Source organism: Carcharodon carcharias, chromosome 16 (assembly GCF_017639515.1).
Source record: "Carcharodon carcharias isolate sCarCar2 chromosome 16, sCarCar2.pri, whole genome shotgun sequence".
Lineage (NCBI taxonomy): Eukaryota > Metazoa > Chordata > Chondrichthyes > Lamniformes > Lamnidae > Carcharodon > Carcharodon carcharias.
The window spans coordinates 90,987,962-91,014,692 of record NC_054482.1 but is presented as its reverse complement, the minus strand read 5'-3'; the positions used below and the strand labels follow the sequence as shown (position 1 = coordinate 91,014,692).

Here is a 26,731-nt window from a genome sequence, read left to right as displayed (position 1 = left end):
TTACAATGCAACGACTAGACTATCACATTACCCCCTCCTGTGGGCAAAGTCAGAACAACATGTTGGAAAAAGGAGCAAACTCCTCGGTCAATTATCTATAGTAACAATACAATTTTTGTCTGTTTTGATTGTTCAATTTAAGGGGTGCATCTGTTGGTGGGCTTATTGGGTGGGCATGCATGGGTACACGCAGCATCCAATGTTACAATACAGTTTTTAAATATCTAACAACTGTCATCCCATAGGCGCAGAACAAATTTTTGCAGACAACCTCACCAAACATGAAGCACTCCGCAGAAGTGGGGAGGAGAGATGGCATGCAGAGCAAATGACATGGGGAGGGATGACATAGGAAGAAGGGTGGGATAATGGGGATGGTTTGGATGTGGAATGAGAGATATGTAGTGAGGACAATGGAATGGCATGGCATAGGGGTTTAAAGAAGTACTGTTACAATAAAGATACAAATTTCATTGCAGATATTGTGCAAGTCTCTGCTAGAAAAATGTGTGTGTTTTAATGATACCTGTATTTCCTCAATAAACAGGCAGCAAAAGGCATATATTGCCACACAGGGACCCTTGGCAGAGACCACAGAAGATTTCTGGCGTATGCTGTGGGAGCACAACTCGACAATTGTAGTAATGCTCACAAAACTGCGGGAGATGGGTCGAGTAAGTAACACTGAACAATTGTGCTCCCAACTGTACCATAAAATTACCTACAAGGAAAGTAGTTTGCTCTCCATGTGCTAGTTATTAGCTAAGCTAGACTATTTGCAATCCTGTGATTACAAGTATAAGGCCCAGGATTGGCAATCTGACTCATTTGACCAACATTGATGTTTTGAGGGGAGTGGGGGCTGGTGAAGGAAGAAAGAAGAGAACACAGTTTGAAAATTTAGAGGAACGATGACCATCTGGCACAGAATATATATGGCCGAACTGTAACCACTTCTTTCTACAAGTTATACTGATTGAGGATGCCCCTGCCCCGATGCAGATGGGGCAGCCTTTGACGAGGCCCCCATGGACTTTGTAATCCAGAGGACATCTGTCACAGACATCTAAAGTGTTAGAGCCTGGAAAAAAACAAGCTGCCTCTAGCTCTGCTCAGCCACAGAGGTACTTCCACGTAGAAAGGAGAATACTGAAATGGTCTCAGTGACACAAAGGGATTAATTGGTGTTTCTTCAATCTTTCAATGTTACTGATGAATAGAATACTTTTTTGCTAAGTCCCCAATATTTGACATGGTGTTATTTATTTCCCAACCCCCATTGGACTTGTGTAGGTTAAAGTAAGCATGTGCCATGAGACTCTTGGATGGCACTGCAATGCAGAGAACATAATGGGTAGATAGCTCTTTGGGTCAGTATTGTTTGCAGGAAGAGGATGCCATGCATGGCTACAATGTCATTGACATGGCAGTGGATGGCATGGGTTCAGAGCTGGACGCACTGTCTTCTTCTGAAGCATGCCCAGAAGAGGGGGTTGGAGGCTTCTCTGGCAATCAAGACTTTAGCATACAGCATCCCAAACAGTTCTGAATGGTCATGCTCCGCTGGTTTCTCCTCCAGGGCAGTGGTCCCCAACTTCCTTTGGCAGCAGTTTCACTCCTCTTTGAAGCACCAAGTAGTGCAGGGTGCAACACACTACCACTATCTGGGAGACCTTTGCCAACCTGCATTGAAGGGTGCCCACAGAGCTGTCAAGGCACCAGAAATGCATGTTGTAGCACTGGTGGTTAGAAGGCACTGATCATAACTTCTCATGTACCTTTTGAGGGGTGGTGAAGCACTCGTGTGAGCAACCAGGCCTTCAGCGGGTACCCCTCGTCACCCAGGCACCATCCACTGATGCTGTCTAGAAATGTGGAGAGCTGAAGGACCTAAGACTTGGGAAGGATAAAGGCATCATGGCAGTTCCCTGGAAATATTGCACACACCTCCAGGATCCTCTTGCAGTGGTCGCATACCAACTGCACACTGAAGGAGTGGAACCTTTTCCCAATCACAAATTTACCTGCTGTTCTGATGGATCCTTGATCACTGGTTGCCATCAGTTACGCCCTGAATGCAAGGAAATCCTGCCAGAGGCAAAGCCTACAATCCTGGGGCTTAACTGGCTGCATCCATGTCAATCTTTATGAACTGTGATGCACTTTGAAACAAGGCATTCATCATTTCACTAATAGAGTTGTGGGCTGTGGACTGTAAGATACAAAAATACAAAATAGGAGCAGAAGTAGTCGAGCCTGCTCTGACACTCAATAAGATCATGGCTGGTCTGTTTGCATTTCAAGTTCCACACTCCCATCCACCCCCGATAATCTTTGATTCCCTTGCCTAACAAGAATCTGTCTACCTCTGCCTTAAAAATATTCAGTGACCCCGCCTCCACTGTCTTCTGAGGCAGAGTTCCAAAGTTTCACAACCCTCAGAGAAAAAATTGGAGACAATTACGCCATTAATGGGCTTCATTGTCAGCGGGTGCGCTTCCGACTTTTGCGCATGCCTGCCCAGCGAAAAGTGTGAGGTGCCACCTGTTTACAGATGATATGTGTTATGCTCTTTGTCGCCTATCTGTTGTTTTATTCTCACTAGGAAAAATGCCACCAGTACTGGCCAGCAGAGCGCTCTGCCCGGTATCAGTACTTTGTGGTAGATCCAATGGCTGAATACAGCATGCCACAGTACATCCTGCGAGAGTTCAAAGTAACAGATGCCAGGGTAAGTGTGAGATGGAAGTCATTTTAATGTTCTTTAGTGTGCAGGCTACTAATAGAGACTCGTGCTTCCAGATTAAGCTGCAGTTTACTTATCATGTTAACAAAGACAATGAATGGTAATTTCAAAATGTCACTGTGCTGTGGAGTTAGTGTGTAGAGTTGACATCCCACCCCAGTAGCTGAGGGATTTAAATTAAATACATTCTAGAATTGTGAATGTCAGTTATGCTGACCACAAAACTACTAGGTGGTCAATAGATGCTGGCCTTGCTGGCAATGCCCACATCCCATGAATGAATAAAAAAAATGTTGGTATGTTTCTGAATCCTCTTTATTACATTGAAAATTTATACAATTATTCCAAAAACTGAGAGAGAAAATTTTGTTTTTTTAACCAAGAATTAAGTCCAGAGATATTTGCATGTCACATCCATAATTTCAAAACGCATGTTGAAAAACCTGAATAATCACAACAGCTTTACTGTTAACAGTAAAGGCTGGAAACTCTTGGCAGGCCCAACTGGTTTTTACTTCAGATCTTCATCAGCATTTTTTTACTTTTTGTTTTATTACATTATTGTCAAGATTAATATACTGCATACAATGATCAGAGTCATAACAGGCTGCAAAATTAATAGAAATAGTTAGACTTTAAAAGTACTTGTGCTCCACAATACTATGGGGTGATGTACTATTTTAAATATTAATTTTCACTGCCAACGTTTTGTAGTGCACAGTCTGTTCACAATGGTGTAAATGTAATTTACTGCAGAAGTAACTTAACAGTATCTTGTGACCATGGAAATTTATCTTACATTTGGAACTGGCATTGAGGCTATAGAAGTAGTGATTATGAATGGTATAAATAATTGCAGGTTGTCATTTAGCAAAGCGATGCCCTGTTACTCAGGTTTGATAATATAAATTTAAAACTACTTTCTTAGTGTCTTGGAAATTTATCCTATTTATTGGGCTTTAATTTTTCCCTATTTTTTTCTGGCTTTTAATTATTAAAAATAAAAACTGGATATGGATAAAATACATTTTTAAATTGTTGATAGAGATTGACTTTAATGGTCTTTGAGAAAATGCAAGCACTTATCATTAGAGATATTGTATCTTCCATGTATTTTGAAAGGGAAAATTTGCAGGGCTCTGGTGGAAGAGTAGAGGGGTTGTGGCTCTGATTGAATAGCTCTATGAATAGCTCTTTCAAAGAGCCAATGTAGATATGATGGGCCGAATGGCCTCTTTCTATACTGCATAATTCTTTGATCTACCATAACCAGCAACTGCCATGTAAACTAGCTTTGGGGAATCTTATAATGTTCTCTTTTTAAATAGTATGTGAGGTCATGTGAAAATACAATGTAGTCAAAGGTTATGATTTTAACTGACACCCTCTTGCCCATGCTTACTTGCTCTCTCTCCCTCTGCAGCACCGTGAAAATGCATTGAGTGTAAAGGTGGTAATTAAATTCACTTGTGGTTCACATTGTTTTTGGCTTTACTCTCTGTCTTGATCTCTGTGCTCTGAGGGGGAAACTCCGAAGCGTTCTTCATATTCTCATTGTATGTCAGAGATAATTTCATTTAAAATGTGCGTTAGTCACCAATTATACTAACAGATTTCAAGCGTATACCTTTGCTTTTAACGTAGGATGGTCAATCTCGAACAATCCGACAGTTCCAATTCACTGACTGGCCTGAACAGGGAGTGCCAAAAACAGGAGAGGGATTCATTGATTTCATTGGTCAAGTACACAAGACAAAGGAACAGTTTGGACAGGATGGACCTATCACTGTGCACTGCAGGTGAGGATGAACAATCAGTCATATTGGATTTCATATTGGTGATTGAATTAGTTGCAATCAAGCAAATTTCCATTACAAATTGTATGCATTTACCTTCAGCACAGTGTTCTCCCATCACGGAAAATGTTAGGCCTGGATTTTCATGGAGTTGGAAGGACTCAGGAGCTATTTAAAAATGGCGGGTGGGACCCAATTCCAGGATTCTCACCCTCAATCCCAGATTCCCCAATTTTCACCAGATGGGACAAGGGTGCAGGTAGCTAGTTGAGTCCTACACTCCCAACCTGACTGGCTCCTTTGCGGGCTTCTAGCTCCCCGCAATTTTACGAGTTGACTCTTAAAAGTTTTAACTCTGTGGGAGTCCTGTTTACACAGCTGAAGAGAACTGTTGACTTTGCTTAATTGACATCTTTGATATAGGAAAGTTAATTTTTCTGTGATCACTTTTGTCAATGTCTCAATGTTTATTTGCACAAGATTAAGAAGTGTTAAGTGCTTAAAGCTTCTGTTATCAGTACTTTAATGGTCTGTTTGACATTTTTAAAGGGGGTAGGAACACCAGTTATTTTCCATCAATTAAAATGGGTTTTTTCCGAAGAAACTTCAAGCCATTGTTACCATAGGGTTCATTGGTTCTGTACATAGTGTACACTGGGTGAATGGGCTTGGGAGGGCCATGATTTGGCTTGGAAGCATGTGAGGAGCTATTGGGGGAGTGTGGGGGGGCATGAGTTGTCATGGGGCTATAAGAGGTAATGGGGATGGGTGGGGGTATGAATTGGCATGGGGACATGGAAGTGATATGGGGAGCGGGTGGGTGGGGTGATAGGGTGTGAAGGGCCTAAAATGTAACCAAACAACTGGGACAAAGTCCCAGAAAACCGAGGCAGGATTTTTAACCAGCCTGCTTTGGCCACCCATGTGGCCGCCTCCAATCTGCTTCTTGGGGTGGCGGGACTGACTCCATCCCATCCCCCCACCCCTACCCCAGATTGAAATACGCATCATTTGGGACACTATACTGAGGCAGGTGCACAGCAAGCCAGAAAATTTCCCAAATTGAGCTACCAGCCTGGGTAGCAAAAATTCAGCCCTTAGAGAGTTACTGCAAGAGGACTGAATTCAACAAAGCTCTGAAATGTGTAGCTATGCGAAAATCTGATAAAAGTCTCTCCTCATCTTCTAGCGCTGGTGTGGGACGAACTGGCGTGTTCATTACTCTGAGCATTGTGCTGGAACGGATGAGATATGAGGGAGTTGTGGACATGTTTCAAACGGTGAAGACTTTACGAACGCAGCGGCCTGCCATGGTTCAGACAGAGGTGGGACGTTTGATCATTTCTTAATTAAGTTAGTAGAAATGCACAACGTAAAATACATTAAAAAATAGCTGGTGCCTATATATATATAGATATATATGTATCATTGTGGCTTGTTGCCTTGCCATTTAATCTCAATTATATTAGGGAGACTTTTGTAGAAATCTTCAGCTCAACCAGTCCAGCTGTCAGGTTGTCAAGACTGTGAGAAGATCTCTGATTATGAGTTGTGGTGCCAGCATTCATTGGCCTTTTTCTAGGATACATCAGATGAAATTTATCTTGGACATAACATGAGAAGTGCACTAGCAGCCTGTCTTACACGGTGTATAAAATGGCTTCCACTGCACTATTATCTCTTTCTTTTAGCACCCAATTCCAATACTGATTTCATCCTCTGGGTTGGTACTGATCCTGAGCATAGTTGATATTTAGGCTGTGCCAAAGTTTGTTACATTGTGTCGTTTGCTTGAAACCTGTCAAGTATCTATTCTATTTTCTGAAGATAATTGTAACCTTACATTGAATAAGAATGTTTATACATGTAAATAAGAATGTTTATACTACACGTAATGAGAGCACCATGATTTCTTTTTTTGCAGAAACCAGTTTATTTTTGAATAGCATTTACAGCAAACTTGTTATCATTTTAGTTCTGGTTACTTCAACATGCAGAATCCATAAATTACTCTACAAGTAGCTAGATAGTTACTTGAAAAAGGATTATAGAAGGGTTTGGGGAGCAAGCAGGAGAATAGGATTAGATTAATTGGCTTGTGGAGACAGATACCCCACAGACTTGGAAAATCGAATGGTCTGTGCTTGTGTTATAAAGTTATTTGACTCCATCAGTGTGATATAAGCAGAAGACTTATTAGGAAACCAAGAGATCTGAATTATATCCCACTCCTGGGGCAGAATTGAGCGTCCTGACGTCATTGCGCACTCGCGCGATATTTCACTTGGTGCTAGAGCAGCGCCCGCCATTAATTAAGTGGCCACTTAAGGCCCCTAAGAGTACAATTGAATGCAACTTTTCCTTGCCCGTGCGATTTCCAGCTCATCGCAGCTTGGGCAGGTGGCCAGCCGACATTTTCACAAACCACATCCAAGGACGGGATAAAAAGGGTCAGCAGCGTTGCCAGTGTGAGTAATGAGCAGTTTTGGAGACAGTTTGCAGCTGGTTGCTTATTGGTACTTGGTAGTTGTTTGGGGCATCATTTCAGAACTCATTGATGTCTGCCAGACCCCGGGAGGATTCAGACCGTGTGGACCCTTCCAGGTATCAGACAGCCTTCTCTTACCCTGGTAATGGGGATTGTAGTCTCTGCTGAAGGAACCTTCTCTGAGGAGGAAGAAAGGGGCACAGGGAGAGGAAGCCAGGTGTCCCAATTCAGCTTCCAGGGGAGGGACCTGTGGGAGGAGAGGTGCAGGAGAAGGTGCACAGGGCCAGCAGGAAGTCCAAGGTGGAAGGGGCCGCAGAAGACGCCACTATCCTGCTACCAGGGTTTACAGGCAATATGTCTAAGGTGCAGTGCCAAAGGAGGATCCCCATCTCAAGGGAGACCGTGACCTCCATTTGCCAGATGATTGGGCCTGAGATCAGTTCTAACTGTCTGGGTGACACCCCATGCCAGTGGTTCTGAAGGTCACAGTGGCCCTCAGCTTATGCCTCCGGCTCTTTCCAGGGCTCAGTGAGGGATCTTTGTGGAGTCTCTAAATCAGCTGTCCACAGTTGCATCAAGCTGGTGACAGAAGCTGTGTTCAGACGGGTACTGACCTTTATTCTTTATCATACGGACAAGACCACCCAGGCTGAGCAAGCCAGAGGCTTTGCGGCAATTGCTGGGTTCCCTCGCGTCCAGAGTGCCATGGACTGCACACATGTGGCCATTAAGGTGCCAGCGGGTCAGCTGGGTGCCTTCGTCAACAGGAAGGGATGCCACTCCATGAATGTGCAGATAGTGTGTAACCACAGGATGCAAATTCTGCAAGTCTGTGCAAGGTATCCTGGCAGTTGCCATGACATTTACATCCTGAGACGCTCCCTGATGCCGAGGCTCTTCAGTGCTCCAACCCAACTGGATGGATGGCTGCTAGGTGACGAGGGCTATCAGTGGAAGAGGTAGCTCATGATGCCTCTCCACCACCCAAGAACAAAGGCAGAGAAGCGTTACAAGTCATGCCTCCGCAAGGACGGTGGTAGAAAGGACCATAGGTCTTCTCGAGATGCGCTTCTGATGCCTGGACTATTCAGGAGGAGCACTACAATACCTCCCCAGAGCGGGTGTCACTGATCATGGTTGTGTGCTGCGCTCTCCACAATCTGGCACTGGCAAGGAGGGACCCACTGGAGAAAGGGGATCTAGAAGCAGCTGCACAGGCCACAGGTGATGAGTTCAGTAGTGATTCCGAAGATGAGGACAGTGAGGAGAACGCTGGGAGTGTGGAGCCAGACCTCGGTAACCTCCAGGGAAGCAAGGACACCTTGATCCAACGTTCCTTCAGCTAGGCTACCGAAGATCAGCATCAAGCACGTGCCAGGGTGCCTGCTCCATCCCGGATGTCTGAAAGGACCCTTTTATTTGAACACAAGGAACACTCAGTACCTGTGCAGTAAAGTGCAGAGCTACTTACATCCAGCATTACATACTGGCATTCCCTGCACCAATAAATTAAAAAGGTGAAGCATATACAGGCCATGACAACAAAAACCAAACTTATCTCCTTGTGACACTTCAAAACTATTTACATAAATGTTTCTGATCTTCGTTCCCAGATCAGTATAGATAAAGTAAACAGAAATGAACATAAGATCACCCGTGATCTGTCCCTCTTGTGCCTTTAACTTACATTTGTGAGTGCTACATTTAGGTGCTCCCCCTCCTCGCTGGCATTGGAGACAGCCTGCTGACTGTGCTGTCTTGTTGGCCTTGATGACCTTGGCGGTCATCCTCTGGCCAGTGGAGCCAATGCTGGCCCCCGCCTGGAAGGGAGTGGCCAGTGCCATGGCTGGCATCTCCCCAGTCATCACAGCCTCATCAGATGCCACAGTCACTGGCAGAGGGACAGAGGAGCTGCTGGCATCATCCAGAACACTCTGAGAGGAGCCCGCAGAGACGACAGGCAGCTCGTGCGCCAACGTGAGGTTGCTCTGGACCTCCCTGCACATCATTGATGGATGGGCACCTGGCTGGGATACTGGGTGTCTCATCCATCTCCCACACTGACACTGACCACCTGAGATCAGTGCTTGTGTAAGGGCTTGCAGGTCCGAGTGCGTCCCCAGGAACCCCTCATTCTGTCCCTGGAGCAGCCTCTCCATGAGAGTCGCCACTCTCTCAGTGGAGGAGGCAGTGCACTCACCCATGACGGTCAACACAGTGCTCGCGCTCCGCATGGACTCCTCTGTCACGGAGACCATGGCACGCAGACCCTCATGGATCTCTGCTAGATCCTCCCACACATCTTGCTGGACATCCAGCATCTGCCGCCTAATGGACGACTCCAGAGGCTTATCATCAGTCTTCAACTGAGCATTGTTCTGGTCCCGAGCAGTTCTCCAATTGTCGGCGCCCTGGGCACTCTCTGTCTCCGCCTGCACTTCAAACGATTGTGAAGTGCCCTCACCAATGTGCTCCGAGATACTAGCTGCCGTTCTATTGCCCACCAAGATACTGGTACCTGCTTCCGAGAGCAGGTGTGACGCAGGTGAAATTGACGTCCATGTCACAGGTGGCCCTACGGGGTCTGCAGATCGGACTCCTGCTGGGGAACCTAAAATGGAGAAGAAGCCATGTCATTAGTTACAGTCATCACACTGTCACTGTGCATGCCAGGCACCCTGGTGAGACAATGGAGATCAGCATCATGATGCCATCGTCTTCCAATGATCTCCTAGTTTGAGGCTCCTATCAATGATGAGACTACACTAGAATGGTTACACAATCCGAAAGTCTCACCTCTGTGCACTGCGCTCTTACCTTTGTCTGGCACCCCCGGCTCTCCACACCTGGTTGCGCAGGAAGCGTGCCAGCTCTCAAGCTCGAGGGCATCCTGCTTGAACCTGCTGAGCAGCAGGAGGTTAGGCGAGCCTCTGCCAGCCCTCTTGGTTTGGTTATGACTCGTCTTCTCCTAAAAGGACAGAGGAGCATTGATTAGTCCACTCTCTACCTGCAGCACCATTGCAGCCTGGGCAATCCCAGCTGAGGAACACCTCACAGGGCACATTCAAGTCGTGGTCCTCACAAGGCACTCAGTCCAAGCAACCAGGGCTCATCCCCTAGGCCAGCTCTGATGTGATTGACAGTTGGCACTCAGACTCTTAACACCCCTGAGCTCCACGGGGGGATGGCCAGACCTTAACACTTATTCACACTGACCAATGGTACTCACCCTTCTTGAGTGCAGCATGTCATTGAAGCGCTTCTGGCACTGGACCCAGGTGCATCACACCACGTCATGGCTGCTCACCTGGGCTGCCACGTCCTACCATGCCCTCTTGGTGGGGTGCGGTGGCCTCCTCCTTCCATCTCTAGACAAGAGTGTCCCTCCTGGCAGCCACCACCTCCATGAGGGCAGCGAGGCACTCTCCCGAAAAGCAGGGGGCCAAGTGCCCTACTGCCTGGGGTTTGCAGCCTCACTCGAGTCCGTCATTAGAATGGTAGACAGAAGTCCTTAGATAAAAACAAAATACTGCGGATGCTGGAAATCTGAAACAAAAACAAAAATTGCTGGAAAAACTCAGCAGGTCTGACAGCATCTGCGGAGGGGAATACAGTTAACGTTTTGAGTCCATATGACTCTTTGTCAGAACTCTGAAGAGTCATACGGACTCAAAACGTTAACTCTGTCTTCCTTTCCACAGATGCTGTCAGACCTGCTGAGTTTTTCCAGCAATTTTTGCTTTTGTTTGACACAGAAGTCCTTCCTGGCAGCCTTTCTAGGGCTGCCTGGGCCGCTTTTATACCAGCCACTGGGTCGCCATTGGAGCCGGCGGCCAACAGGCCCCTGCCCCTACTTGGCTCCTCCCGGCCAGTACGGAGTTGTGTTTCACGCTGGGCAGGCCTTAATTGGCCCTCCAGTGTGAAATTGTGGTCGGAGCCCAGTCGCAGGTGGATTCATGGCCGCTCCTGTGCCCATCGATGAGGGGAACATCCTGCCCCGATGTTGATCATAATGCACATCACTCCTAGGATACTGTCATATCCTTTGAATCCTCAATGTAAACAATGAATTCCTATACCTTGCGCAAGACTAATGTTAAAATCACCCCCAGTGCATATAACTACAGAAACATTGAAAATAGGAGTAGATCATTTAGCCCTTTGAGCTTGCTCCACCATTCAATATAATGGCTGATCCTCTATCTCAACGGCATACTCATGCTCTCTCCCCATACCCCTTGATGCCTTTAGAATCTAGAAAACTATCTATTTCCTTCTTAAATATATTCAGTGACTTGGCCTCCACAGCCTTCTCTGGTAGAGAATTCCACAGGTTCACCACCTCTGAGTGAAGAAACTTCTCCTCATCTCAGTCCTAAATGGCCTACCCCATATCCTGTGACTGTGACCCCTTGTTCTAGATCACCCCTGCTCCCCCAAACCAGAGGAAACATCAACCCTGAATCCAGTCTGTCCTGCTCTGTCAGAATTTTATACATTTCAATGAGATCCCCTTTCATTCTGCTTAACTCCAGTGAATACAGGCCCAGTCAATCCAATTTCTCCTCAGATGACAATCCTGCCATCCCAGGAACCAGTCTGCTGAACCTTTATGACATTCCTTTCATGGCAAGTGTATCCTTTCTTAGGTAAGGAGACCAAAACTACACACAATACGCCAGGTGTGGTCTCACCAAGGCCCTGTACACCTGCAGTAAGACATCTTTGCTCCTGTACTTAAATCCTCTTGCAATGAAGGCCAGCATGCCATTTGCCTTCCTAACTGCTTGCTGCACCTGCATGCTTGCTTTCAGTGATTAATGTACAAGGACACCCAGGTCCCTTTATACATCAACATTTCCCAATCTATCACCATTTAAATAATACTCTGCCATTCTGTTTTTCCTACTGAAATGAATAATTTCACACTTATCCACGTTTTACTGCATCTGCCATGTATTCCCATTCATTCAACTTGTCTAAATCGCCTTAAAGCTTCTTAATATCCTCCTCACCACACACATTCCCACCTAGTTTTGCGTCATCAGCAAACTTGAAAATGTTACATTTGATTCCCTCATCCAAATCATTGATATATATTGTGAATAGCTGGGGCCCAAGCATTGGTCACCACCGCTTGCCACTCTGAAAAAGACCCATTTATTCCTACTCTGTTTTCTGTCTGCTGACCAATTCTCAATCCATGCAAATATATTACCCCCCAATCCCATGCGCTTTGATATTGCACATTAAGCTCTTTTGTGGGACTTTATCATAAGCCTTCTGAAAATCCAAATACACCACATCCACTTGTTTTCCTTTATCTATTCTGCTAGTTATGTCCTCAACAAACTCCAATAGGTTTGTCAAACATGATTTCCTTTCCATAAATCCATGTTGACTTTGTCTAATCCCATTGATATTTTCTAAGTGTTGTTTTATAACCCCTCCTGCCTGACGGGATATTATGGTCCCGCAAAACTGAATGGAGTTTTAAATAGCTAGCTGCACCTGCTGAGAGGTGGGGCTATTCCTGGCCTAAATTCCTGTTATCACATACTTTTATAAATAGACTTTAGAATTTTTCCTACTACTGATGTTAGGCGAACCAGTCTGTAATTGCCTGTTTTCTCCCTCCCTCCTTTTTTAAATAGTGGAGTTACACTTGCCACTCTCCAATCTCCCAGCACTGTTCCAGCATCTACAGAATTTTGGAAGATGACAACCAAAGCATCCACTATTTCCATGGCCACCTGGAATATAGATTATCGGGCCCTGAGGATTGATCAGCTTTCAGTTCCATTAATTTCTCCAGGTTTTTTTAATAATACTAATTTCCTTCAATTTCTCCTCCTCATTAGACCCTTGATTCTCTAGCATTTCTGGGAGTTATTTGTGTCTTCCACCGTGAAGCCAGAACTGAAGTAGTTGTTTAATTTCTCTTCCATTTCCTTGCTCTTTATTATAAATTCTCCCGTTTCAGACTGTAAGGGACCTACGTTTGTTTTCACTGATCTTCTCCTTTTTGCATATTTATAGAAGCTTTTACAGTCCAATTTTATGTTCCTTGCAAGTTTACTCTCATACTCTATTTTTCCCCTCTTAATCAATGTCTTGGTGGTCATTTGCTGAAATCTAAACTGCTCCCAATCCTCAAGTTTCCTACTTTTTCTAGCAACTTTATATGACTCCTCTTTGGATCTAATACTAACCTTAATTTCTTTTGTTAGCCATGGTTGGGCCACTTTTCCTGTAAGGATTTTGCATGCATGTATTTGTTCCTTAAATATTATTAAGTCTTTCCACCGTCATTTTATGTCCAATCTGTCACTCCTTATTCTAGATTAACCTATATCCTGCTTTCCTATTCTCATACTTTACTTCACTTCTTGTTTTGTTTGCTATTACTACCTTGTATATTGTTATTATTTTGTTTTAGATTCCAACTAATTTCCTCAATTGGCCTTGTGATTTTCTCCTTAAGAAAAATTCTATCATTATCTTCCTTTATCCTATACTAAGTCTACCCACACATTGTAATTGCATATTAATGCTTCCCATCTGTCCTTCAACATCTACTTCTTCATCTTAGTTTCTTCATGTACCCTATAATATTCCTATAAATTAGGACTGCATATTCAATATCTTTACACCCATCCTAATCATAATATTCTGTTCTTTTATCTCTTACCATATTTTGTAAAGCCATCACATGACTGACAACTTACTTATCATCACCTTCCATTTCCTTAATTGCACCCAATCCCAAATCGAACTACTTGCCCTTACCTCATTTCCCATAAATTATTTGTCCCTTCAATGTACATGCTATTCTCAATTTCACACTCAAATATCTACACATCTCCACGTCCAGCACCAACTGTTAATCTTAAATCATTCACTCACATGCTAATTCTGATTACTTGTAGCACCCGTTAATCCTTTCCTCTATTTCCTCACTGCTATCTTCCCTATTTCTCATTACTCTAATACATCATACTTACTAACTCACATTTCTCATTGTTATAATTATGCTTGCCTTCGACCTATTATCACTCTTGCGAGTGTCCTTCTACATCCGCATGAATCATTTATTCCATCTATAATATATTGCACAATATCAAATCTAGGTTAGCCTGTTCCCTAGTTGGTTCCCCAATGTACTGGTCTAAAATACTACTTTATACACACTCCAGGAATTTATCTGCCACAGTATTATTGTTAATTTGGTTTGTCCAGTCTATATGTAGATTAATATCATTCATGATTACTGTAGCACCCTTGTTACATGCATCTCTAATTTCCTGTTTAATGCCATCCCCTACCTTATCATTACTGTTTGGAGGCCTAAAGACAACTCCCACTAATATTTTCTGCCCCTTGTTGCTGCTTAACTCCTCACAGAGTGATTCTACATCTAAATTTTCCAAGCCAGTATCCTTTCTCACTATCGCACTGATTTCATCCTTAACTAACAACATCACCCTGCTTCCTTTTCCTTCTTGCCTGTCCTTCCTAAATATCAAACACCCTTGGATGCTCAATTGCCAGCCTTGTTCACCTTGCAGCCATGTCTCCGTAATTTTAATCATATTGTACCCATTAACATCTATTTGCACTATTAATTTGTCTACCTTTTGCAAATTCTCTATGCATTCAGGTGCAGTGCATTTAGATTTGTCTTTTTAACATTTTTACACTTTTTTTTGTACTTATGGTCCTATTTGCTGCTAGCCCTCATTTCATCTGCTTTCTACTTTTGCTTTCTACCTTCTGTCTTATCTTTGTTTCCTTTCTTGTGTCTCCCCACTCAAGTTCCCATTCCCCCTCCCCCACAGTACTAACGATTACCCCTGCCAGGATATTGGTCCTGCTGGGGTGCAACCCGTCCAGCTCGTACAGGACCCCTCTTCCCCACAATCAATCCCAATACTTCAAGAATCTAAATCTCTCCCTCCTACACCATCTCTCCAGCCACGCATTCATCTGGTCTATTCTCCAACTCCTGATCTTGCTACCATGTGGCACTGGGAGTAGTCCTGAGATTACTATCTTTGAGGTCTTGCTTTTTAATTTATTTCCTAGCTCCCTATATTCTGCTTTCAGGACCTCGTCCCTCTTTTTAACCTGTGTTGGTACTGATATGGACCATGACTTCTGGTTGTTCACCCTCTCCCTTCAGAATGTCCTGCAGCCGCTTAGTGACATCCTTGTCCCTGGCACCGGGGAGACAACTTACCATTCTGGTGTCACATCTGTGGCCACAGAAACATCTATCTGTTCCCCTTATGATAGAATCCCCAATCACTATTGATCTTCCCCTGTGCAACTGAGCTACTCGTGGTGCAACGGACTTGGCTCTTGCTGCATTTCCATGAGAAACCATCTTCCCTGGCATCCAAAACAGAAAATCTGTTAGAGAGGGAGATGGACCCATGCAAGTACTCCTGCACTACCTGCCTAGTGCTTTTACTCTGTCTGACAGTCACCCATTCCCTTTCAGCCTGTGCACCCTGCCTGCAGCGTAACCACCTCACTGTGCATGCTATTCACAAAGATCTCAGCCTTGCTCCACAGTGACTCCAACTGCAGCTGCAGAGAGGAAACATGGATTTTGAGTAGCTGCAGCTGGAGACACATGAGCGCCCTGGACACTGAAAGTGTCCCTGCCTTCCCACATTGCACAGGGGGAGCATTCCACATGGCCAAGCTACCCTGCCATGACTTACCCTTAAATTACTCCCTTTACTTTTTACTTCCTCTAGTTTAAGGAATATTAAATATATACTAGGGACCTTACTACTTATGCTTTAAACATTACTTAATCTAAACTAAAGAACAATTTTTACTTTGAAGACTGAACAGTAGAAATACTCTTCTGGTCCTACTTAACCAAGGCTGCTGCTCCTCTTGCACTGGCTTCCAGTACCGCTCTGGTCTTGGGCCTGGTTCCCCTCGTTCTTTAAGTCCACTTGCTGCTGTCATGTTATCAAATGCCAAAAGCAAAGGAGCACCTCTTTCACTTCCTCCCCTAACTCCCTTAATTACCCAACACCCAACATTCTCTTCTAAGTTGCACTAAGTTGGCTGGCTTGATATGCTCCTAAGACAAAGACTAGCTGACCCAGTTACAGAGGAACCAGTTTCAGCCGCTTCTTTAATTAACTGAGCCCAACTGTTCACCCAGTGGAGACCTTGTTAAAACCCTGCTTAAGACTGGGAACTTTAGAATTCAAACTGTAGATTTCAGTTAAATGCTAACTACAAACAAAATTAGATTTTTACAAAAAGATTTTTAAAAATGAAGGCTTCTTACTCACCATCCACCAGCCCTAGCCACCAGCATCCAGTCCTCCTATCATTCATGCAAAACGAAGAAATTGATAATCTTCAGCCACTGTTGGAGATATACAAGTGTGACCCATAAAATAACTTACAGTGTATGAAAGGAATGATGTTGTTTAATTTCACTCAAGTGCTTAAAAATATTGGAAGCAACTCCTACAACAACACAAAAGTAGCATATTATGGATGCTGGAAATCCGAAATAAAAAACAGAAAATTCTAGAAATACTCAGCAAAGCTGGCAGTATCTGTGGAGAAAGAAGCAGAGTTAATATTTCAGGTCTGTGAACGAGCAGAACTGGGAAATATTAGAAATGTAATAGGTTTTGAGTAAGTCAAGGGGGAGAAGTGGGTAAAAGAATAGGAAGGAATGTCTGTGATAGGGTGGAAGGCAGGAGAAATTAAATGACGAAAGGTTTCATGGTGCAAGACCAAAGTAAGTAAAGAAACTAAAGATGTGTTTGGATGAGGTGTGTATGGAGCGATCCTGAATAGCTGCCATCTGAAAGCAAAGAAAACAAAATAAGAAAGAAAAAACAAAAGCAGCAAAGAAAAACAGAGTTTCAGATCTAAAACTGTTGAGCCCGGTGTTGAGTCCAGAAGTGCTGTAAAGTGCCAACTATTCCTTGAGTTTGCATTGAGCTTCACTGGAACACTGCAACAGATCAAAAGACCGAAAGATGAGTGGGAGCAAGGTGGACAATTAAAATGACAGGGAACTGGAAGCTGCAGACTGATCGGAGGTATTCTGCAAAGCAGTCACCCAGTCTGTGTTTTGGTTTCCCCACTGTAGAGTAGACTACATCATGAGCAGCAAATACAGTAAACTAAATTGAATGAGGTACAAGTAAATCACTGTTTTGTTTGGAAGCTGAGCGTTTGGGACTTAGGGCGGTGAGAAGGAAGGAGGTAAAAGGGCAGGTGTTGTCTCCTGCACTTTCATGGAAAGGTATCATAGGAAAAGGCAGGGGTTTTGGGGTGACTGAGAAATGGACCAGGATATCACAGAGAAAATGGTTCCTTCAGATTGCTGAAGGGAAAGATATTTTTGGTGGTGGCACCGCACTGAAGGTGACTGAGAGGACTGAGGATGATATATAGAGTATGTAGAGTATGGAGACTGGTGGGGTGGAAAGTGAGGACAAGGGGTACCCTCTCATGGTTCTGGGAGGGAGGGGGAGCAGTGAGAACAGAAGTACATAAAATAGAATAGAAATGGTCGACGGCCCCATCATCCATAATGGGGGGGTGGTGCTCCATGGTTGAAGAAAAAGGAAGACAGATCAGAATCACTTGTATGAAAAGTTGCAATGGTTGGGACTTTCCAGCCCCAACCACCACTGGGATCGCCCAGTGCTGCTGAAAGCCAGTTGACTTTTGGCTGGGCCGCTGAATCTCCCGCAACAGGGACAGAAAATCCCAGCCAATGTCTAAGAAGGTGCAACAGAGATGGAGAAACAAGGAGAATGGCATCGAGTCCTCACAGCAAGTGGGATGTGAGGAAGTGTAGTCAAACTAGCTGTGGAATCATTGGGCTTAGAGTGAATACTGGTTGGTGGCTTATTCCCAGAAATCGGGATAGAGAAGTCAAGGAAGTGAAGGAGTCAGATAGAGATGGACCTTATTGATACAAAGGGTGGAAATTAGAAGCAAAGTCAATGAAATTTTCCAATTCTGGCAAGAGCACAAAATGGCATTGTTACATTCATCAGTGTAACAGAAAAAGAGGTGAGGGAGGAGGCCTGAGTAGGACTTAAACAAAGAACGTTCCTCATATCCTGCAAAAAGGAGGCATAGCTATGACCCATGCAGCTATCCATAGCAACAGCTTTTATTTAGAGGAAGTGAATGGAGTTGAAGGAGAAATTGTTCAATGTGAGATGGAGGAAGATGGTGATGGATGAGGACTAGTTGGGCCTCCGTTCAAAAAAGAAGAGGAGAGCTCTGACGGTCCAGAAGAAGGATGGAGATGTAGATAGATTGTATGTCGATAGTGGGGGCAAAAAACCCAGGAAAGATTAGGGCCAGGAAACAGTTGCGGTAATGGAGGGCATCAGAAGAGCCGGGGATGCAGGTTGGAAGAGTCTTCCAAGGTGGAGAAAATAGAGTTGAGACAGGAAGCAATAAGTTCAGCGGGGCAAGTTGAAACAATGGATTTGCAATGGCAGTCCTGTTGTGGATTTTGGGAAGGAGGTAGAAGCAGTTTATTGTGGAACTATGAGGTTGTAGTCTATGGAGGAAAGACCTCCAGAGGTCAGTGACAGTCCTGGAAACAATGGCTTGATGTTTGGTGGTCAGGTCACGGTCCATATGAAAGTAGGAGGAAGTGTTGAACAGTTGGCACTTGGCATCTGCTGGCCAACAACAGCACCATCCTTGTCAGCAGGTTTGATGATGTTAGGGTTAGACCTGAGAGAAGCAACTCCTGGTATTTTGGCATATAGTTTAAAATAAAATTTCTGATAACATTAAAATCTCCCCCATCAACCTCAAAAAGCACAGTAAAACTTATCATTTAAGAATATTCTGATGTGAAACCTCCTACCATATGCAAATAGGCAAACCTCTTTTTGCCTGAAAGGTTTTCTGCTTTATTTAGGAACAGCAGTAGACCATTCAACCCTCTGAGCCCGTTCTGATTGAAATTCAGTGAAACGCCACTTGGTGAATATGACCTAAATGACCAGACTCTACATGTAATAACAATCATTGCAAAAAAATTTTGGGGGTCTTGAACAAATAACAGTGCTGATAAATGTATTTAGGCAGGTTTAGCATATTACTCAACTTTGAATTAATGGAAAAGATCTGCAGAAAAAATCTAATATCATGGCATTTGATATATCTATTTTTTTTACTGCAAAATATGATTGGCCAGACCCATGAGAGCAACTCATGGGTAATAAATGCTGGTCTTTCTCGTGATGCTGATATCCTAAGAATGCATTTTTAAAAAGATCAGGAACCTCCAGGAATACCTCTAACCAGAGTTGGTAACTGTATAACACAGCCACCCGAGAAGTGGCCACATCTAACATCGGGTTGGACATCTTTGAGGTATCATTAGTTGGTCGCAGAAAATTGATCCTTGGTTGTGCCTGTCTAGTTTCTACCCTATGAAATCCAGAGGGAGCTAGATTTCTGGAATGTTTTTGCATCAATAAATTACTAAAACCTGATTACCTCTTAAACTTAAGGGAAAGGAGCTCTGTAATTTCTTAGCAAAAATAAAATGTAACAATGGATGCAAATCTATAATGTTAGGATGTACACTGATGAGCCTTGATCACTACAGCTTTGTTAATATCTAAATTGATACACTGCTTGCAATGATTACAATGTACCATTTGTGGCACATACTGAAAAATTTAATTTTGCCACAAATAACAAGCGTTATGCACAACATTTTTAACTCATTGTCACAGAAATTACTCTCTTCTCTGGCAAAAAAAAATCTAGGTTTTTAAATCAGCAATAAAAACTGACTTTGAAGGTGCTTGGGTATCTGTGGTACTCATTGGGTATTCAATGAAAAAGGCTGAACAATGGTCATTTATGTTCTTCTACTGGAGTTACAATGGTAGACTGACGGAATCTAGTAGAATTTCAGGGCTATTCTTTGTTGAATTTTAGTCAGTGATATTATAAACATGGAGCACCCTTACCTCATCTTAATAGTGTGTAGTTTGGCCATCTTATTTTAATTTTGTATACTACCTTTGTATATTAAGATATTCATCTCCATACTCATGTAAGCAAGTATTCCACGTTAAGGAATGAAAGTAATTGTGTATTTTATGGAATTTTTAAAAATTCGTATCAATATTTAATTCATCTTTTGAATTCAATACTTAATGGATAATGCATACACTTATATTGAACAACGCTCAATCTCTGTCCACAGGACCAGTACCAGTTGTGTTACCGAGCAGCGCTGGAGTACCTCGGAAGCTTTGATCACTATGCAACGTAACTTCTATCACCCAATCAGAACTTGTGACTTTCAGGACCCAGAAAATGATTTTTTGAGCCATATCAAATCAAATCATTGTTTAGTTCTCCTGTGCAGCGAGTTGTCAAGGTGTAATGATATCAGCAACTCAGAAATTCTATCATGATTCTTGGACTGATCAGGAACTAAGTTGACTTGTTTTAATTCCAAACCAATAGAATGATAATATACACATCTCAAATCCTCTTCACTCTGCATGAGATTCCCTTTTTGATTATAATTTTAGCTCAAATACACTACATCAGTTTTCCTTTGGGCTTTAACTAGGGTGCCATTTACAATTTTATAAACCTTTTTATTAAAATTGGTATTTTTTTTCTGAAGCTAAATTGTTTTGCTTAATGGCAAAACCGAATTCCTTATGCTGTAAATGCATTTTTTTATTTTATTATAATTGGTTAAGTTTTTATATTCTCCTTTTTGCTGATTTAAAGGTTCTTTATGTTTGCAACAGAGCTGCCCATTTTAGTGCAGTTCTGTATTTAATCCTGGTGACTGGAATCTTAACCACTGTTCTGATTATAGCTGCTGTATCTACTCCTAGGGATAGACGAATCAAACTGAAGTTTAATCTCTTATATGAAAGTGTCTTCTCTTCAGATACTGTACAATACAAAACTATTAATACTGAATAAAGCAGGAGCCTGGTGCTGTTAGATGAATTTAATAAAAAAAACAAGGATGCATTTTGGTTTTGTACAGTTTCTTAATGTGACCGATTTGATCCTTTCCTTGTTTTAAAAAATAATAAAAAAGTTAGAAAAAGTACTCAATACCCAATATTCTGTCCAATCTATTGGATGCAAATTTAAACTGGATCACAACCAACTTGACGTAAACACTGCAGCGCACCTTGCTACAAACTTTCAATCACCTACCCAGAAAAGAGCTGGGAGCAGCAATGCTTATTCCTCACCAATCAGACCAGTTGGTCCCTGTTTCACATTGACTATTCTGTGGGAGTTAAGACTGCTAAGCATTTCCTTACCAATGGCCTGAATTTTCCAGTGAGCTATTATGGTGGATGGAAGTTCTATGATGGTATAATCTTCTGTAATTCTATGGAGCTGTTGCAGTAGGGAGCCTGGGTGTGGAATTGGGGAAGGTGGTGGATGAATGCCAAATATAATCAATTAATCAGAATGATATTGATTGTAACCTGATTTGAAGAGGTTGAATTGTTTGGAACGCGCTCATTTTTACCTTGTGTATGCATAGTGCTGTAGGGGTTACTCTGTTGTATACACAGTCTGTTTTCTATTTGTTGATAAATGATATCATCATTGGAAAAGTCTTGATGTTAATAAAGTTGAATAATCGGGTTTTATACAATGTGGTTTCATTGGGGAATTTTTACTTATTTTTCCACCCTCGGAAATTAAAGCTATATAATCATCAATCCACCATTTTGGTCTGTGTGCAGATGTAAATACAAATTTACCAAGAGAGCAGTTGGGTAGAAAAGAATAAAGGCGATTGCTGATAAAAACAAATTCATAATTAAGGAGAAGTTGGGAAGAGGGTGACAATGAGATAAAAACTCCAAATGATTTCCAGATGCATTATTGTTCTAATTATCATACTACAGATGTGAAACTGAAATTAGACCCATCTTGTGAAAATTTTTAGTGGGAAATAGTGTGCTCCCATCAAAGATGCATGATCCCCCCATTGTTTCAGTTCCAACCTCAAAATTGATCAATACACTGCTACTTCTAGTTTTCCCACCTTATTTCCTCTTTGGATACAGTTCCAAATGCCAACAGCCCTTCTGTACCTCGTCCAAGTTCCCATTCTTCATGTGTGCAAGCTTAAAATAGTGAGTAGCAGTAGGCTGTTTCACAGGGTATGCACCACAGCCAAGCCTAATTGTGTTCCCACCATTCACGCATGCTCTGGCAGAGGTCCCAGGTTGGGAATTGAAAGTTAATTTTCTCCTTCCAGGGTCAAAGCTTGTTTGCAAAAATCATTGCTAGAAATAAGTTCTAGAGGAATGAAAGCTGGATGGTGACCAGATGTATAGGAGGAAAAGAGGCCAATTGTGGGAGAGATCAGCTAACTCACCAAAAGCTGAGAATGAAACCTGGAGCTGGAGCCCAACAAAGCAGCAGCTGTCATTATACAATGGGTTGACAATAAAGAGTGGTGAGGCAGGACTTCCTTCCCTCAGAAACAGTAAGTCCCGCCCCTTGAGAGCAGCCAGCTGATCAGAAGCTGACAGCACTCCAGTACCAGGAGCATCATTGCAAGCAAGTCTGAGGGAACAACCAGTCCAAAGCTGAATTAGGGGTCTCCCTGGGTGCCAAGCTGGAGACTAGTAAGAGGATGGGGTAAGCTCAAAAGGTTTAAGGAGGGACGCATCCCTAGACTGCTTCCCCCCTGCGCAGGGAGACATGCCGGACTGAATGCTCAGCGTGGGCCTCTCCTGTCACTGGTTAAATCCTAGCAATGGTAGGATGAAGCCCTGAGGTGGGAATCAATTACCCACTTATGGGCCTCAATTGCTCCACTGATGGGTAGGCTGCCCAATGCCTCCCCCCTCCATTGGTAAAATTGTAGTGGGGAAAGGGACAGGTGGGTAGGTGGCAGTCAGGCCTGCCTTCAAACCTACCAGTGGAGGAGTGTAAAATCTGGCTCCTGGAATCCTTTGGTCTGTATAGTTCAATGTCACACTAAATAGTATCTTAAAATGCTAGGCCATCAGAAGAGAAATTATACACTTCCTGAGGGTTCATGAGTAGTGACTAATATGCTAAATGCATATTGTGATATACTAATCATCAAGGCAACATGGCACTAATTACATGCTGAAAATCTAAAATAAAAATTCATAGGGCCAGATCTTCCTTGGAGTGGCGATCACAGTCGGATTGCCACTCTGCTCCTACTGACTACACCTGACCTGAGGTGCAGCTGCACCTTTCTCACCTGACCTTTTGACTCAGCCGGGTGAGAATAGTGCAGTTCAGTGCAGCGCAGCAGGTTCCTGAGTCCTTCAGTTCAGAGCAGCAGCATTTGAGGAAAGAAAGCCATCCCCCATTTTTTATGGCATGAGCTGCTGTAAAGCAGGTAAGTTCCAGCTATTTTGAGAAGCTAAGGAGAAGATAACTGTGTAAGGTAAGTGGGTAGGATAGGTAGCGGCAAGGGGGTTGTTTGTGAGGTGGGGGAGATGGTCAGGTGGTCAATGAGGGTGTTTGGGGGGTCAGTGGGGGTAGTGATTAGCAGCAGGGGGTGGTGGGGGGAAGTGGGTTAGTCAAGGGTGGGGTTTGGGTGGGAGGGTAGTCAGAGGGATGGAGGGGGGGGAGGTCTCGTAGAGGGTGGTTGGGGGTCACTATAGTTACCCAGGAGTTAGAAGTGGTTTTAATTCTTCTAACTTTTCCTGGGTAATTTATTCTGGTCAGAACTACCCGAAGTTTGCAATTTAAATCGGAGTATCGATTGGTTCCTAGTGCAGCGGAATTGCCCAATAGAAGTTTGAACATCCCAAGCAATTGCTGTGCAATCCATACATGAGGTCTTCCGGGGGGGGGTCCCCAGCGCATCTCTAGGGTACCTCCTGGGTACAACGCCCTGGAGATCGGAATTTATGGGCCATAATGTTGGCAAGTCTCAGCAAGTCAGGCAGTGCCTGTGGAGAGAGAGAGAAAGTGTTAATGTTTCCGGTCAATTACCTTTATTCAGGTACTGAAAAATCAGGAGAAACTCCTATATAATCTCTTTTTATGCTATCTGGATGGTTTCTGTTGGGGGATTGGGGGAAGGAAAGGGTTAGAAATTCTAGTTGTCTGTACGTCAGCCATAATCAAATTTGTTAAGCTGAAAAAGATGCTTCGTTGCTTCAAAAGATCCCTTTTGTGCTACATGTGTAAACCTGCCTGTGCTACTGTAACCTAGTTATAGAGTCAGAATGGTTACATCACAGGAGGCCATTCTGCCTATCATTTCCATGTCCACAAGAGCAACTGAGCTTGTCGCACTCCTCTGCCCATTCCCCATAGCCTTGCTTTTTTTTTCTCTTCAGATAATTACGCAATTGCCTTTTGAAAGCCATGATTGAATCTGTCTTCATTACACACTCAGGCAGTAAATTTCCAGATCCTAACCACTCGCTGTGTGGAAAAGTTTTTCCTTTTGTTCTCTTGCCATTTACCTTAATTTGGTGTCCTCTAGTTCTCTTCCACCAATGGGAACAGTTTCTCCTTATCTGCTCGGTCTAGACCCCACGTGGTTATGAACATCTCTATCAAATCTCCTCTCAACCATCTCTAGGAGAATAACCCTGCTTTTTTAATCTATGTAACTGAAATCTTTTATTCTTGAATCTATTCTCATCAGTCTTTTTTGCACCCTCTATTGCCTTCATAGAATGCCCAGAATTGGAGACACTACTCCAGTTGAGGCCAAACTAGTATTGTGTAAAGGATTACCATAACTTGCTCACTTTTGTACTCTACGCCTTTATTTATAAAGCCCAGAATCCTGCATGCCTCCTTAACCACTTCCTCCGCCTGCTCTGCAACCTTAAAAAATTTGTGAACATATAACCTCCACATCTCTCTGTTCCTGCATCCCCTTTAGAATTGTATCCTTCATTTTATATTGCCTCTCCTCATTCTTTCTACCAAAATAAGTCACTTCACACAGCTCTGCATTAAATTTCATTTGCCACATCTGCTCATTCCACCAGTTTATGTCCTCTTGAAGTCTATCACTATCCTCCTTACTGTTCACAATACTTCCAAGTTTTGTGCCATCCTCAAATTTTGTAATTGTGCTCCATACACCCGTGTCTAGGGCCTAAATTTTTAGAACGGATATGTCTCATTTCCCGCCATCTGAAGAGTTGGCAGGGAACACATCCCCGCTGACTCCGAATGCCCTGCAGTCAATTTACACTCCAACGAGTGTTAATGGCTGTAGGCAGGACTTCCACCTCTCACTTGGAAGGAAGTCCAGCCTTAGAGAGCTGCCAGCTAATCAGATTGGCCAGCAGCTCTCCAATTCCTGTAGCAACAGCGCTGCAGTGGACAGTAAAGGAAGTTCAAGAATAAGTCAGAGACTAAGTCCAGGAACCACAGGCCCAGGATAGGGAGGGTGCGAGGAGGGAAGGAGATCCAGAGGCCACCGGACCTTAAGGGCGGGGGGTGCCCGGCTTCAGAAAGGAGCTTCTGATGGAGCCGCCACCACACCACCCCCCCGCCCCCGCCCCCGGCAACCCTGGATGTAAACTTTGATGTATTTTAGGCTTCCCCCACGAAGGCTCAATCTTCCTGCCAAACTAAAAATTGAGGCTGGGTGGGGGAAATGGCCCTAAAGTGGCCAGTAATTGGCCACTTAAGGGCCTCAGTTGGGGCAAGGGCAGGCTTCTTATCAGAGGTCTTGACCACTCCAATAAAATCGCTGTGGTCAGGGCGGGCAGGATATGGACGGAATCCCATCCTTTCAATTTCACGCTCCCAACACCCGGCCTTCCCCCACCTATAAACCTGCCAGTGTGGGAGCATCAAATTCAGGACAAGCTGTGTTACTGACCCCTGGGGAACCCCATTTCCTCCAGTCCAAAAAAACAGCCATAATCCACTACTCTGTTTCCTGTCATTCAGCTAAGCTCATACCCATGCTGCCACTGTCAACTTTGTTGGCAAAAGCAAAAAACTGTGGATGCTGGAAATCTCAAACAAAAACAAAAATACCTGGAAAAACTCAGCAGGTCTGGCAGCATCTGTGGAGAGGAACACAGTTAACGTTTCAAGTCCGCATGACTTCAACAGAACTAAGGAAAAATAGATAAGGGGTGAAATATAAGCTGGTTTGGCGGGGGGTGGGTGGGTACAAGAAGAGCTGGATAGAGGGCCAGTGATAGGTGGAGATAACCAAAAGATGTCACAGACAAAAGGACAAAGGTGTTGAAGGTGGTGATATTATCTAAAGGAATGTGCTAATTAAGGGTAGAAAGCAGGACGAGCAAGGTACAGATAGCCCTAGTGGGGGTGGGGCGGGGTGAAGGAATCGAAAAAGGCTAAAAGGTAAAGATAAAACAATGGATGGAAATACCTTTAAAAATAATAGAAATAGGTGGGAAAAGAAAAATCTATATAAATTATTGGAAGAAACAAAAAGGAGGGGGAAAATCAGAAAGAGGGTGGGGATGGAGGAGAGAGCTCATGATCTAAAATTGTTGAAGTCAATATTCAGTCCGGAAGGCTGTAAAGTGCCTAGTCGGAAGATGAGGTGCTGTTCCTCCAGTTTGCGTTGAGCTTCACTGGAACAATGCAGCAAGCCAAGGATGGACATGTGGGCAAGAGAGCAGAGTGGAGTGTTGAAATGGCAAGCGACAGGGAGGT

General features: G+C 43.6%; 1 protein-coding gene across 7 annotated transcripts in view; it reads left to right on the top strand.

Annotated features, from left to right (window-relative positions):
- Positions 1-21,714, top strand: part of ptprfa (protein tyrosine phosphatase receptor type Fa) — a 509,773-nt gene extending 488,059 nt beyond the window's left edge. For all 7 annotated transcript variants that reach the window (XM_041207577.1, XM_041207574.1, XM_041207576.1 and 4 more), the window contains 5 exons: positions 548-674; positions 2,606-2,731; positions 4,391-4,545; positions 5,732-5,867; positions 20,280-21,714. In XM_041207577.1, the coding sequence (XP_041063511.1) occupies positions 548-674; positions 2,606-2,731; positions 4,391-4,545; positions 5,732-5,867; positions 20,280-20,348 (613 nt within the window). In that variant the 3' untranslated portion in view covers positions 20,349-21,714. The remainder of the gene's footprint in view (positions 1-547; positions 675-2,605; positions 2,732-4,390; positions 4,546-5,731; positions 5,868-20,279) is intronic.
- The last annotated feature ends 5,017 nt before the right edge of the window (positions 21,715-26,731 follow it).